The 14219-nt window shown below is 46.4% G+C and overlaps 1 protein-coding gene across 2 annotated transcripts; it reads left to right on the forward strand.

Annotated features, from left to right (window-relative positions):
* Nucleotides 1-1452: 1452 nt before the first annotated feature.
* On the forward strand, nucleotides 1453-13526 carry CCDC42 (coiled-coil domain containing 42; the record flags this gene model as incomplete). Of its 2 annotated transcripts, XM_081272844.1 has the most annotated exons (7): nucleotides 1453-1535; nucleotides 1867-1972; nucleotides 2302-2406; nucleotides 4271-4468; nucleotides 9330-9551; nucleotides 9714-9872; nucleotides 13333-13526. In XM_081272844.1, 7 exons carry the CDS (start codon nucleotides 1453-1455, stop codon nucleotides 13408-13410), a joined length of 951 nt encoding a protein of 316 aa, XP_081128970.1. In that variant the 3' UTR covers nucleotides 13411-13526. The 2 variants fall into 2 exon arrangements, with proteins under 2 accessions (XP_081128970.1, XP_081128971.1); XM_081272845.1 differs by lacking the exon at nucleotides 9330-9551.
* Between the last annotated feature and the right edge of the window lie 693 nt (nucleotides 13527-14219).

Below are 14219 nucleotides of genomic sequence, written 5' to 3' on the forward strand. Positions count from 1 at the left end.
TGGGTCTGTCTCTTCTGGGATCCTGTGATGGACAGCATCTCAGGTTTAGGGGCTTAATAAGGGCTGGGGATAGTGAGGGGATGGGTGGGTACACGCTGGGTGGGGTGGGGTGGGTTGGGTCCTGTTACCTCTGTTGAGCCCACCGGGCCGGCTAGAAGGGACAAGGCACGTGTTATGGCCGGCTGTGGAGATGAGGACGGTCAGAGAGTGGAGACAGGCAGGACAGAGGTGGGCGGCATTCCCACCACGTCTCCCCCTCCTCCCGGCCAGGATTTAGAGCGCGAGGTGGCGGAGGCCGGCAGGGGGCGCCAGACCACCGGCAATGTGGGGTGGGGGGCGGACTCGCTGGGCGAGGGACACCGCCCCGGCAGAGACCCCCGCATCCCATCCCACCCGGACTCGGGTTCCCAGACAGACTGGGCAGCGAGGCGGCCCGACGAGTGTGGGAACCCAGGCAAAGCGACCCAGGGGAACAGGGGCGGGGGGGACGAGCTGGATCGAGGTCGCGGTCAGGGTCGAGCACGGAGCAGGAGCCCCCAAGGCAGACGCACCGTCTCCAATTTACACGTGGGACCTCAGGTCAAATGAGTCTATGCACGTGCCCTGATGGGATCACGAAAGGCAGCCATCATAAAGCAAACCGTTTAAACAGGACATTTCCGTGACACTGTTTTGACACTTCCGTGCCCCCCCCCCCCGACGCCCCGCAAAAAAAAAAAAAAAAAAAATAGCACCGGCCCCACCCAAGACTCTTGCACCCCAAGGGGCCTTGCTTGGGCCGTCCTCCACGTGCCCGATGGCTGCCCCTCATTGGTCCCCAGGCTGTTGCCCATCCTCACACATGCAGCCCTAGGTGTCTGTGGCCAGCCACGGGGTTTAGATTTCAGGCTTCTTCCCATCTTCTCTGTTCACCTCACCCCCTTCTCGCCTCAACTAAGTGCCTCCTTTCCTCTTCTTTCTTCTTGGTCATTGACTTCAAAGGTCCAGTCCCCTCTTTCATCATCACACACCAGGGAGGGAGGTCCCAGGAGTTGCGCCACACTTCTCTGCCAGATCCTCCCTCTCAGCCTTGAGCTCCCAGACCCTGCCTCCCTGAGTCTTCTTCCCAGAGTTCCTGAAGGGTAAGGGCGGGAAGAACTCCAGCAAGAGTGGGGTTCGTGGGACCAGAGGTCAGAGGGCAAAGCCTGGGTTCCAGGTGTGATTCACAGAACCAGGCAACCTGTTGCTAGGTAACCAATTTCCCATCATCCAACCCAACACATCGTCCTCAGCTGCCTACCCTCGGCTTCCAGCTGGCTTTTGCTGAATCTCTCAAACACCCACCCTAAAGGAGGAGGAGGGGACAAGCAAGAGCACAGCCCCCAGCACCTTTGAGTCCTCTGTGGCTCTGCCACCCACTATTTCACTGTGAAGTCAGGTGCCCAGAGCCCGGGCCTTTAGGTCACTGCCACCATGAGTCTGGGCATCATGGAAGAGGAAGACCTGGCTGAATACTTCCGGCTTCAGTATGGGGAGCGCCTACTGCAACTGCTGCAGTGAGTGTCAGGGGGCCTGGCCTACTCAGTCCCTTTGTGCCTGGGACTACTCACACCCACACCATGCCCCACCATCTAACCTATCCCCTCCTCTCTTATAACCCAGCACTCCCAATCACCCTGCTCCATCACCTGGACACCAGACCCCCATCACTGCTCTTTCCCCAAATGCCAGCATAGACTTATCTCCTCAATACACCATCCCTTCCCACTCAAGTCAGAGAGTATACCCCTTTCCTTCCCATGGGTATCCGGCTGCCTGGGTTACTTCCCTGCCCAGCCTGCCCCAGGCTCAGAATGCACCTGTCTCTCTTGCCCATGTCTTGGGTAGGAAGTTCCCCAATATGCAAGAACAGTCAGATTCCCCATCCGTCCAGCTATTGGAAAAGAAAAAGGAAGCCAAGATCATGCATCATGCTATGGAACAGAAGAAGGAGGTAAGGGGGATGGGGACGGGGGTACAGGACAGGAGAGGGAGCCATCTGGGGCTCAGGGAGAGCAGGTAGACATCCTTCCATTTTGGAAGTGTGGGGAGGAGGCGGCTAAAATTGAGGGTCCTGGCTAGAGGTTCTGGTCTTTTTCTCTGGGGAGAATAGAAAAGATCTAAGTCTTGGAGTGACCAGTGTCCTGGAATGCTCTAATTTGAGCCAGGAACAGGGTGCAAAGTGGGAGGCCATCTATGAACCCTCCTGGGTCTGGGGGATAGAGACTCTGGAGCAGGGGAAGCTGCCGTCCTCCTGACCTCTCTGCTCCTACACTCCCAAAGACATTTAAGCGCAGAATGGAAACCCTCAACCTGCGCTGGGAGGAACTGGGAGTCAAGGAAGAACAGCTGAAAGCCCACATCCAGAAATTTGAGCAGTTCATCCAGGTATGAAGGGGAAAATTGTTCTTCTTCTTGCTTTTGAGGGTCACTTAGGGTTAAAAGCATCTTCAGTGCTGTTAACAATGCCTGGTGCTTCCCAGGCATCCTGAAGTCTCCACCTGTGGTGTTGTTTCTAATTTCCTGTTTACCTGTCAGTCTCTGCCCCCTTTAGATGGCTGTTTCCTATTTTCTTACCAGTTCCTGGGATGTATAGTTTATCCAGTGAATGAACGGTTGAATGGGTGGGTAGATGGATGTGACCCTACCAGGGATAAGCACTTGGGGATACAGTAATGGATGGGCAAAGGTTTTAGTCTCCTCATTCACCATTCTTTTCCATCTGTGTCCTTATACCAAAGGTACAGGTGGGAGACCGTTGGAGGACCATGCCACAGAGACCATTCCAAGACAATCCCCCTCTCTTTGTCTTTAGAGGAGTAATTTAATCATCTTAAAATCCAGATTTACCCAGATCTGCCAGCACTTATGGATTCTTGAAGGTCCTTGGCTAGCTGCAGGGGGGTCCAATTGCTATATCTGCCACAGAGTAGCCCTGCTCTTAAGCCACACTCTATGTCTAACCATGCAGGACAAGAAGTCAGTGGACTGGGCACATTCCCCTGGGGTCTTGTTCATTTTACCTGCCAGAGAAAAGCTGATGGAGTGATTGGGGGTGGCAAGAGATTTGGGAGTGAGGGGTTCTCCAAATGACTTTAGGAAAGTCCTCAGTTTGGGAATCCCATAGAGCTTGCTACAAACACAGACCTCTTTGTTTGCAGCAGGTCTGAGGTTGGGCCCAGGTATCTATAGTTTTTAAAAAAGCTCCCAAGTGATTCTGTTGCACAGGTATATTTGAAAGCCACTCATTTAGAGCTGCTCGTGCCTCTTCCTGTGCTAGGGGGAGAGCACAAATTCTCCACACATCCTCTTCTATGTTCTCCAAATGCCACCACCACACATGCCCATCCATGTGCAATCTCAGGAGCTCCCAAGAGGAGAAAGGAGCCACACAAGTATAGTGCATAGGGTGGGCTTGACCCTAATCTTGTGAGAGGGCTTTACAGAAGGAAAAAGGCAGGGTTTAGACTGATTAATGTAACTGAGCCTCATTCTTTCTTTCTGGGCTTGGAATTTCCTGTACCATCTCCTGGAAGCAATGCCAGGCTGAGCTCCTAGACACACTTTCTGGAATGTCCTTATCTTACCGGGCCCTCTGGACTAAGCACACAGTTCCTATCTCATCTTCATATAGTTTGATCAATGTGGCCCCCAGCTTTTGCGAGGAAGAGGGGGCTGACTGTTTTGCATTTCTACAGTTGGAGAAATTGAGGCACTGAGTACCACCAAATCAGGAGAAAATTTGGGCCTCCCAACTCTGACCCAGCCATCTGCCCCAGGATAAATGATCACCATTAGAAACAGAAACAATAGAAGCTTTGTCTGAAGGGTTCCTGCTCCCACTTCTGGATTTTCTCAGCCTCTCTCAGGGTTGGGTTTTCTCCAGACACTGAGCCCCAGTGTAATATGGTTGTTCCTCAACCCTGGTTTCTCCCATCCACTCTTTGAAATCCAGAGCCCACAGAAGCAGACTAGTTTCCCGTCTGCTCCTCCCAAGGTTACCTCTTGAGTCTGAATTAAGCTGCTGTCCTCTGAGCCTTACCTTGATCCACAGGAATCTCTTAGCTTCAATCATTTAGCATCAAATAACCAAAAACTCACTTCAGATAACCCCAGAAATCCTTTTCCTTGGCACCTCCTCTCCCACATGGCGACACAGACAGAGCAGGGCTGAGGGCAGCCCAGGCAGGCTGGGGGACCCCAGGGAGGACAGGACAAGCCTACCTAACCTACCCTGGCTCCCTTGTCCCAGGAAAATGACCAGAAACGGATCCGAGCCCTGAAGAAAGCCAACAAGGAGCGGGAACTCAAAAGGCAGCGCCTACGGGAACTGGCTAAGGCCAAGCAGGAGATGGCGGCCTTGCGGCTGGAGCACCAGCGGCTGAGCGTCAAGCTGCAGAACTACTCCATCTTCAACAAGTACCTGGAAAAGGTGGTGGAGAACTCCGAGGTGGGTCCCAGGGACAGGGGCAGGCCTACCCCAGCACCCCTCTCCTTCTCTGGGATGCTGGGTTACAGGGTGGAGTTCATCTGCAACAGGCTGAGGCGTAGGGACCCTCTGGGGCCCCAGAGGCTCTGCAGGGATGGTCACCCTGGTCTGAGGAGATGCAACAACCCTTAAGGGCAGCTGGCAAAGGCCCCTGCTGAGGCTGGATGTGTTTCTCAAAGGGTGAGAGCCAGGTGGTTTGTGTGTTCATGTGCCTGACAATCATGTCAGTGTCTCTGGGTCGGTTGCATGTTTATGCCTACATCTGTGGCTGCGGCTGTGGCTGTCTGAAAGTAGGTGTATATGTGTGTTTGTGTTGGGAGGACAGGCTTTTGGAGCACTAAGTTTTGCCCTCGTCAACACGTGGCAAGCATCTATCCCTACTTCCGCCTCCTCCCCAGTGTCTTTTGTTTACTTATGAGGAAAGTGGGGAAAGGAAGGGAGAGAAACTAGAAAAGCATCCAACCTATGTAGGACACTGCTGGTTTGATGCTCTGCAAGCGTGGCCTTGGGTCAGTCATTGCCCCGAGGGGAAAGCAAGCTGATCACCCTTTCACAGAGAAAATGTAGGCTCAGAGAGGTTGAGTAAACTGCTCAGTGCCTCATGGCTTGTAAATGGGCCCCACAATGCCTTAAGCAACCGCTCTCCAGCAGTCCCTGTGGCCAGAGGTCAGAGACTATAACCCTTGGAGCATTTGACACTGTTATTCCTCTTCTGTGAAACAGATTTTCCCTTGACTCTGTAACATTCCCTTTCTTCTACTTCTGGCCCCCTTGCCTCAGGCTCCTCTGAGAGTTCCTCTTTCTAGAAAGGAAGATAGAAGAAAAATGTTCCAGAGTGTCCATCTCAGAAGCCCCTCTTCTCCTCCTCCTTCTTCTCCCACTCCCCCTCTCCCTCCCCCTCCCCCTCCCTCCTTCTCCTCCTGTTACCAGGGATTGAACCCAAGGATGCTTTACCACTGAGCCACATCCCTAGCCCTTTTTTTTTAATATATTTTATTTAGAGACAGGGTCTCACTGAGTTGCTTATTGCCTCACTAGGTTGCTGAGGCTGGCTTTGAACTTGCAATCCTCCTTTCTCAGCCTCCAGAGCCACTGGGATTATAGGCATGAATCATCATGTCCGGCCTCACTTTTCTTCTTGAGAAATCCCTGTAGCTTCCCAGCAATACCACCTCATCAGTCCCCTCCCCCATGGATCCAGCAACAGGGTACAGCCAGGAACCCTCTCAAGGGGTGTGGATGAATTTCTGTAAAGGGCCTAGGAGAAAAAAAGACACACAGCTTTTTAAAGTTCCTGCAATAAAAAATTAGGTTAGAAACACTAACCTAATTTATTTATGTGAGTCCCAAATCTGTCTTATTTCCTCTATTCTATTACCTACTATAAGATAAAATGGTTTTCTGGGGGTGAGGGGGGTAGTAAGAAAAGAATACCATATTAAAACAACAGGTAAATTGTGAATTACTTCTCCAAATCAGGCTGGTAAAATGACTGTCTTAGAACGGAGCAAACTGGCTAGATCAGCCCCCTGTACCTAACTCACTCTTCCTGTCCACAACTCACTCTTCCTGTCATCCCCAGGCCCTACGCAGCTGGACCCAGGTCTGGCCCTTGACTCCTCCCCTTTGCAGCCATCAATCAGCTGATCTGGTCAGTTCTGCCTCCTAAGCATTTCTGGAATTCAGCCCCTGCCCCTTCCTCATCCAGGCTTCCTGTCTGGAGTTCACCTCTGTGTCACTTCTGGCCATCCTGTTCGGCATTCTACTGCCAATCTCGTCTCTCTCCCTTCCTTTGTTTTGTTCAGGATATTTTAAGCATTCTGGGAGGTATAGAGAGCCCCAGCACACAGTGTTGTCCAATCTTCATAGTTTCTATTGGTTCCCGATTCTTTTTCCTTAAATAAAAACACTTCTCATAATTAAAACAGCTTTTGTTTTCTTCCAAATCTCCTCAGGGGTAACCAGTATCCTGATGTTTACATTTCTCATTTTCATGCCTGTTTTTACTATTTCGTAACATATCACCCGTCCATAAAACTGGAGGAGTATATTGTGCGTATCTTGGGGACTTTTGTTAGTTGCTATTTTCAATCAGAGTTTTAATATTTTCTTATTTTTTAATTGGCACATAATTAATAATCGTACATATTTACGGAGTACAGTGTGACATTCATAATGATCATTATGACACTCATACTTCATCACATCAAACATTGGTCATTTCTTTGTATTATAAATATTCAGAATCCTCCATAATGAGTCTGAGGGTGTAGCTAAGTGGGTAGAGGGCTTGCCTAATGTGGGTTTAATCCCCAGTGCCAAAAAGAAAAAAGTTGGTAGAGTACTTGCCTACCATGCAGGAAGCCATGGATTTGATCCCCATCACTGCAAAACAATGCCTCTCAACTAGCTATTTTGAAATACACAATTATTGTCAATCATAATTGTCTGCTATGCTATAGAACATTAGAAATTATTCTTTCAATCAATTATATTTTTAAGAACAATTTTATTATTACATACAAAGGAGAAAGAACAGTCGATGGAATGCCTGTTACTCATCACCTCATTCCAGCAATTACCATAGACACATCCCCCTCACCTTCCCAACCTCACCATTTTGAAGCAAATGATATTTTTTTCATCCATAAGTATTTCAGTATGGATCTGAAAGATGAAGGCTCTTTTTAACATAAGATGCACAACAATACCGTTGTCACGCCTTGTAAATATTTGATAATTATTCCTTAATATCAAATATTCATCTAACCAATGTTATCATTTCCCACTTATTGCAGTAATATTTTCTGTAGTTTGTCCAAACCAGTCCAAACCAGTTTCCTCACACTGTGTATGTTTCTTAAGTGTTATAGACATTGTGTTGAGCAGAAGAAGTCAGACACAAAAGAGAGTATTCTGTTACTTTTCACCGATATGTTTTAATACAGGGAAAATTAGTCTTAATTGATCAAAATACTGGTTTCCTTAGTTGTGGGATACAGACATTATCCAAGAGGGGCAAAATTATTTTAATATCTCTTCTTCTTTTATTACCTGGAATAGCACCTTAAAGGGAAGGATTTCATGAAGAAAATCTTTCCTTGGTCAACTACTTGATTACTATGTGGATCTTAGAGAAAAAAGCTTGTTAAATACTTGACTCTTTATAGTGGTTAGAATAATGAATTGGTTTTCCAGCATTCTCCAAAAATAACCTGTAATGTTTTTAGTATCATTATGGACTTAGCGATTTTTAAAATATGAGTATGTCTCAATCCTTTGCTCTTATTCTTCCTGATGTTCAAATTGTCCCCTCTTCGGACTGTGGGAGCCTCTTTAAGTTGGCGCCCGAGTCCTTTTGACGTCAGAATAAGAATTTGTGAGCCCTTCCTAGGAGCTCCGGTGTGGTCTGTTCATTTTTAACTGCTGAAAGCTGTTTTATGGTGTGCTGAGTAAACTTTGGGAAATGCAGAAAATGAAGTTCTTTTTGCTTCTTAAAGATCCTTCAATGACAGAGTTCACATTTCTTCCCTGGGGTTTACTAGGCACTTCTTTGTTATTTGGAACTTCTCCAGGTTCATCTCTCTCTCTCCCCGCATCTGGAGCTCAGGTCATTCATATTAAACTACGTGGAGCATCCTAAACATGCCAAACACAAACCATTCGTCTTTACCCTCTGTCTGTAACGATGCTTCATTCCCCGCCCCCACAACCCTTGCTTTTACCTAGCTATCTTTTATTAGTACTTCCAGTCTCAATTTGAGCCATTTTTTCTCCCAGGAACCCTTTTCTGGCTGTTTCCACTCTTTCCAACGCTGGGTGATTCTTCCCGAAAGGGGCATATTTGAGAAAAGGCCAGCAGGGCAGTTCCCAAGACTCCAGTCTATCACTGGAAATGTCATGATATGGAGAAAGTGCTGGGGAGTGTCCTCTGGGTAGCTGGAAGGCACACATTGATAAGCCTGGGGGGAGGGGGGTGAATTAGCATCCCAGAACTGGGGCTCACTTTGACTTCTAAAAGGGTTCTTTGCATGGCTTTTGTTCAACTGGATGGAAGTTTGAAGGTTAGAGCTGGAGCAGTATAGCCACCCTGCAGGAAGCAAGCTGGGCTTGGTAGACCACCTTCTCCACTGGACTTCCACTCTACTACTTCTTGCACAGCAAATTTGTTGAAGGAATACCAGGAAGCACCAAGCTTGATGTTATTGCCCCAGGCTCTGCACAACCCCACGCCCAGTCCTAGCTAGGGCTTATCACTCTGTGTTGTAACTGACTGTTTACTGTCAGTCCTCCCTCTAACCCTGAAGCTTTAAGCCTCAGAAAAAAACAGGGACTAGCTTTCTTATCTCCTGCTATGTCCCTAGCATTGAGCACAGCTCCTGGCGTATAAGTGGTTCTTGGTACATTCTTGTTAAATAGGATAATCATTGCCTTGGGAAATATCTCAAAATGTCTTCTATGCGCAACTCTCAACTCTGTGTCTAGAATCACCTGGGAGATCTTTTGCAACATTCAAATGATAGGGACCATCTCTGGGAGTAGAACTTGACAGGTGTCCTTTTCAAAGCTCCCTAGATGATTCTAACATAGATCTAAGATTGAGAACCCCAACCCATTTGTGCTTTCTGGCAATATATGGATCATGGCCCATATAAACCCAGGAGAATCAGGAGGTAGGACAGTAACATCTGCACATCTCCTGCCTTGGCCAGGCCAGCCTACCCTGGTGTCCATGTGTTCAGGTGTTCAGGTTGGGGTTTGGCAGAGCTGCGGTGGCTGCATCTGCCCCGGGGCAGTGCAGTGACCCAAACCCTGGCCTCAGTTTGAGGAGATCCATGAGGTGATCGGACGCTACAAGACGTTGGTGAGCATGCACCATGATCTCATGCAATCAGCGCAGGAGAGCCAGGAGCAGATAGAGCATGCCAAGGCGCGACTGGCTCGCTACATGGAGGAAAAGGACGACGAGATTCTCCAGCACAACAATGAGCTGGCGCGGCTGCAGATGCGCTTTGACCGTGCCCGCAGCGATGTCATCATCTGGGTGAGGCACCTCAGCTGTGCTGGGCAAAGTAGGGGGCTCCAGGGCTTTGCATAGGTGAGGCCTGTGCATGTGCACCCCCCCATACACACAACACACACCCACACACACAGGACACACAGATGCGAGTCCTGTGCTCACATCCCTTCCTGGTCCCCTCCCCAGGAATCTCGCTGGGCACACATCCAGAATACAGCAGCCAAGAAGACCCTTTTGCTTGGCACCATTAAGATGGCAACGCTGAACCTGTTCCAGATCGTGAGCAAACAGCTAAAGGAGACAGCCCAAGTGTCCCTGGAGGACACGCACAAACAGCTGGACATGGTAGGAGGAAGATGCAGGCATTGGGGTCAGCTGGATGTGGGCCAAGGGGCTTCTCAAGTGAATGGTTGAGTGGAGGAATGAACCAGGCACAGCCTTGGCTCTCAGATGTCAACAGCATCAGAATCACCTGGTGGGGAGCGGGCAGGGAGAGGGGTATCCCTGGGCCCTGCCCCACAATCTCTGACTCCATAGGTCTGAGATAAGAACTCAATTTCCCAAGTGATGCTGCTGCTCCAGGTGCCATACTTTGTGAACCACTACATTCATACTAAGACCCTTTTTGGCCTCAAAGCACGTGGCCAGAGCAGAGATCCACTATTGATTCATTAGTCATGTGACTGCCTTATTAAATTCTAGTGAGAGACTATGGCTTGGTAAAGGCCAATGTTTGAAACCCCACTCTGTTAAAAAGGGACACTGGCAAGTTTTGAGAATTACCTGTCTGAGGTGTTCTTAGAAGCAATGGAAAGAAAATTGAAAAGGAGGTAGATTTTTTTATTGTATGACTCAAAAGGTTTTTTGTTTTTTTTTTTTTCATACGGGGGATTGAACCTCAGGGCCTTGTGCACGCCAGGCAAGTACTCCACCAACTGAGCTATATCCCCAGTCCCTCAAAAGATTTTTTTAATGCCATTCATGTTCCTGTGCCACCTAAAATCACAACCAGAATTACACATATCCGGCTTTGGGGGAAATTCTGTACCAGCAGATGTATCAGTGATGCTTCTTCTGGCATGCAGAGAACCAGGACTAAGCCACTGTGTGTTCCTTTGGCAAAAGCCCTTAGCTCTGCTGTGACATACTACAAAGCTCTTGAGGACTGAGATTTGTGGTTGATCCCTGCTGAATTCCCCAGTGCCTAGAACAATGCCTGGCACATAGTAGGCACTCAATACCTACTTGGTAAATGAATGTGAAATACAATCCATAAAATCAACTGACTGAGAGGCATTTTATTTTTTTAAAAGGGTGAAACTTATGAAATATATATCTATATCTACATATGAAAGATTTTCCCACTGATCAGCTAACAAGGATTTTCCCAAGACAATACTCAGCCTGTGTTTGAAGGCACATTACAATAGAGTTATTTTACCGTTCATAGAAGTATATTTGCAAGGAAGTTTTTTCTAGAAACAGCAATATTCAGATTTTTTGGTATAAGGATATGTTTACACTCTGAAAATACCAACCCCCAAGATAGCTTTCCTTCCTATGGGTTGTATCTATCGATATTTACCAAATTAGAAATTGACACAAAAATGTTAAAATATTTGTGTGAGAATAATGAAAAAAGAATAATGAGAATAATGATAAAAGGCATGCTAACAGAAACAGCATTTTTTATTTTAAAAAAAAATTTAGGTATTTTGTGAAAAGAATGGCATTATTGGACATTGGCAAAACTCCTTACTGGATTGTTGATTTTCTATTTTGATTTTCTCATTTTTGATCTAGGAAATCTCAACCTTGATTTATTTTAAGAGGAGTATTGCCCAAAGGTTATTTTCAAATATTTCATTCCATGTCTATAGGTTATACTCCTGTTGATGGAAATATCACATGACCTAGTAGCCTGGAAAATTAAAAAGAAAAAAAAAAGCACCCGGGAAAATATAAGTTAAAATCAGAAGTTAAATATAAAAAGAGAAAAACAGAATCTAGTGAATTCTTGGATTCAAGGACCTTCAATAGGGACAATAGTTGACTCTGAGCTTCCTAGTAACCAGATTAAAAACAACACATAGTTCTTGTGCCAAAAGAAGAAAACATGAGGTTGCATGCAGAGTTCTAACTGAAATTTCTCCATGAAACTTCAGAGACACTCAGTGACTAATGTTTTCAACAACATTCTGATAACAGACTCCGGCCCAGGCTTGGTAAGGCAGTTGCTTTCATAGAGCTAAGATTGTGGTACATATTACAATTAGGAAAAGGCCAGGATGATCTAGATTCAATATATTGTGTTGTGAAAGGTCTAGAATTTTCCTTGAATGAGACTGAACTACACAGAGCAGCAATTTTCCAAACTGTGTTTGGCAAATCCTAGAATCTTAGAGATATTGTTTCCTATGAGGGAATAAAAGGGCCCCATGGACTAATACATCTAGAAAACACTAAGTTTTAAACAAAGTTGATTTCTTTGCTAATGTTCCTTGCTTTGAGATTCTCAAACAAATGATGTTTCTAAAATTGACTTAGCCACCCTTTTCGGAGTATGTGACCACTTATTACAAGAACATAGTTTAAGAAATACTGAATTTGGCTATGCATGGTGGCACATGCCTCTAATCCCAGTGACTCTGGAGGCTGAGGTAGGAGGATCAGAAGTTCAAGGTCAGCCTCAACAACTTAGTGAGGCCCTAAGCAACTTAGCAAGACCCTATCAAAAATAAAAAAATTAAAAGGGCTGGGAATGTAGCTCAGTGGTAAAGTGCCCCTGGGTTCCAAGACAAATGCTGCATTTGTCTTTAATCTTTGGGAAATTGCTTTAATTCATTGGCTCTTTATTTCCTCATTTGGAAAATAGGAATTCCATCAATAATAGAAATATCAGGGGTTTGGAGCTTTGGATAAAGTCTGTGTAGTGTCATTGTTTTAAAACTGAGATCCTAGAGGCCATCCAAATCTTCCTTCCTTCCTTCCTTCCTTCCTTCCTTCCTTCCTTCCTTCCTTTCTTTCTTTCTTTCTTTCTTTCTTTCACCAGAGATTGATCCCAAGGGCACTTAACCACTGAGCAATAATATCCCCAGCCCTTTTATTTTTTGAGACAGAGTTTCGCTAAATTGCTTAGGGCCTGGTTAAATTGCTGGGGCTGGCTTGAACCTGAATACTCCTGCCTCAGCCTCCTGAAGCTGCTAGGGTATGCACCACCTCGCCCAGCTCCCTCTTGCCTTTTTAAAGACAAAGAAACTGAGTTCCAGAAAGTTGAAGCGATTTCCCCAGAGCTGCCGCATGAGGAGCTGGGTCTTCTGACCTTGGAAGCAGCACTGTTATCAAGGTGACTACAAGTGCTTTCAAATGGAAGTTAGTGAATAGAGCTTAAACTTTTCTTGATGACTCAAGATGATCATAATGAGCATCAGGTCTGGGTTCCAAGGCCTCAAAGACTCTGAAGTTGCGGAGGACGTCTGCCCTGGCACTAACCAGGCCTTTCCAGCTAAATGTTTTTATTCTGTAGCCCATTTGTGAACCTGTCTCTTTCTCCCCACTTCTGTTATACTACCAGTCCGTTCTTCATGCCATCACTATTGCCTATCCCTAGGAGGTCCCAGCTCCTTTCCTACATGTGGCTTCTAATCTATTAAACCTCATGTTCAGGTTCACCTTGAAAAACTGACCAATGAGGTATCATGATGGCCTTGGGAAAGTGGTGTACTTCAAGAAGATATGTACTGTCTTGGGATGGGGGAGGACTCTGGTTGGGTGGGGTTAATCACTGATGCCCTTACTGTGTCAGATCCAACAGTTTATCCAAGACCTGTCGGACATCTGGGCAGAGGTGAAGAGGAAGGAACAGCAGCAAATCCGGGTGTAAGGGGGCAGCATGGTTCCAGCATGTTCTGAGACAGATATTGTGAAAAAGCAAGTTCCTGCTGAACTTGCAGTCCAGCCAGCCCACATCGTCTTCTGAGGACCCTTATGACTTTCTGTTTGTGAACACCTTGCCATTTTCCCCCAGTCCTATCCAAGTCCTGAAAATATTAAATCTTGTTAGAAGTTTGTTCTGAAGTTCTCTCTCTCTTTGGCAGTTTGTTCATAGGAAAAGAGGGAGGGGAGGACCCCACAAGCGCTTCCTCTCAAGCTAGTCACTTAAGTTGCTGGGGAGTTAGAAACCATGTCTTGGGTCTGGTGGCTCCTGGGCTTTGGAATTTACACATATAAGAGTTCAGGTGGGTAGCAGAGAGCAGGATGTGAATAGGGGACCCTTATCTCCTCGACCACCTCAAAAGTTAAAAATAAAAGAAAGAAATTGGTGTTGAAAATGCATGGGCCCAGAAGCGTTTCAAATTCCAGAGTTTTTCAGATTTTGTAATAGTGTCATATACATAATGAGATGTCTTAGGCATGGGATCCAAGTCTAAACAGGAAATTCATTTATATTTTACATGCACTTTGTACACACAGGCTGAAGATAATTTGATATAATATTTTAAATAATTTTGTGTGACCCCCATCACATGAGAACAGGTGTGTAATTTTCCACTTATGTCAGCTTAAGTGTTGGATTTGGGAGCATTTTAGATTTCACATTTTCAGTTAGGGACATTCAGCCTGTATATAGTTAGAGATGTCATATAAGCATGGGATAGGTATATCTCATGGTGTACACAAACAGGGCATTGT

The sequence above is a fragment of the Spermophilus citellus genome, assembly GCF_964194105.1.
Source record: "Spermophilus citellus genome assembly, chromosome: 17".
Taxonomy (NCBI): Eukaryota; Metazoa; Chordata; class Mammalia; order Rodentia; family Sciuridae; genus Spermophilus; species Spermophilus citellus.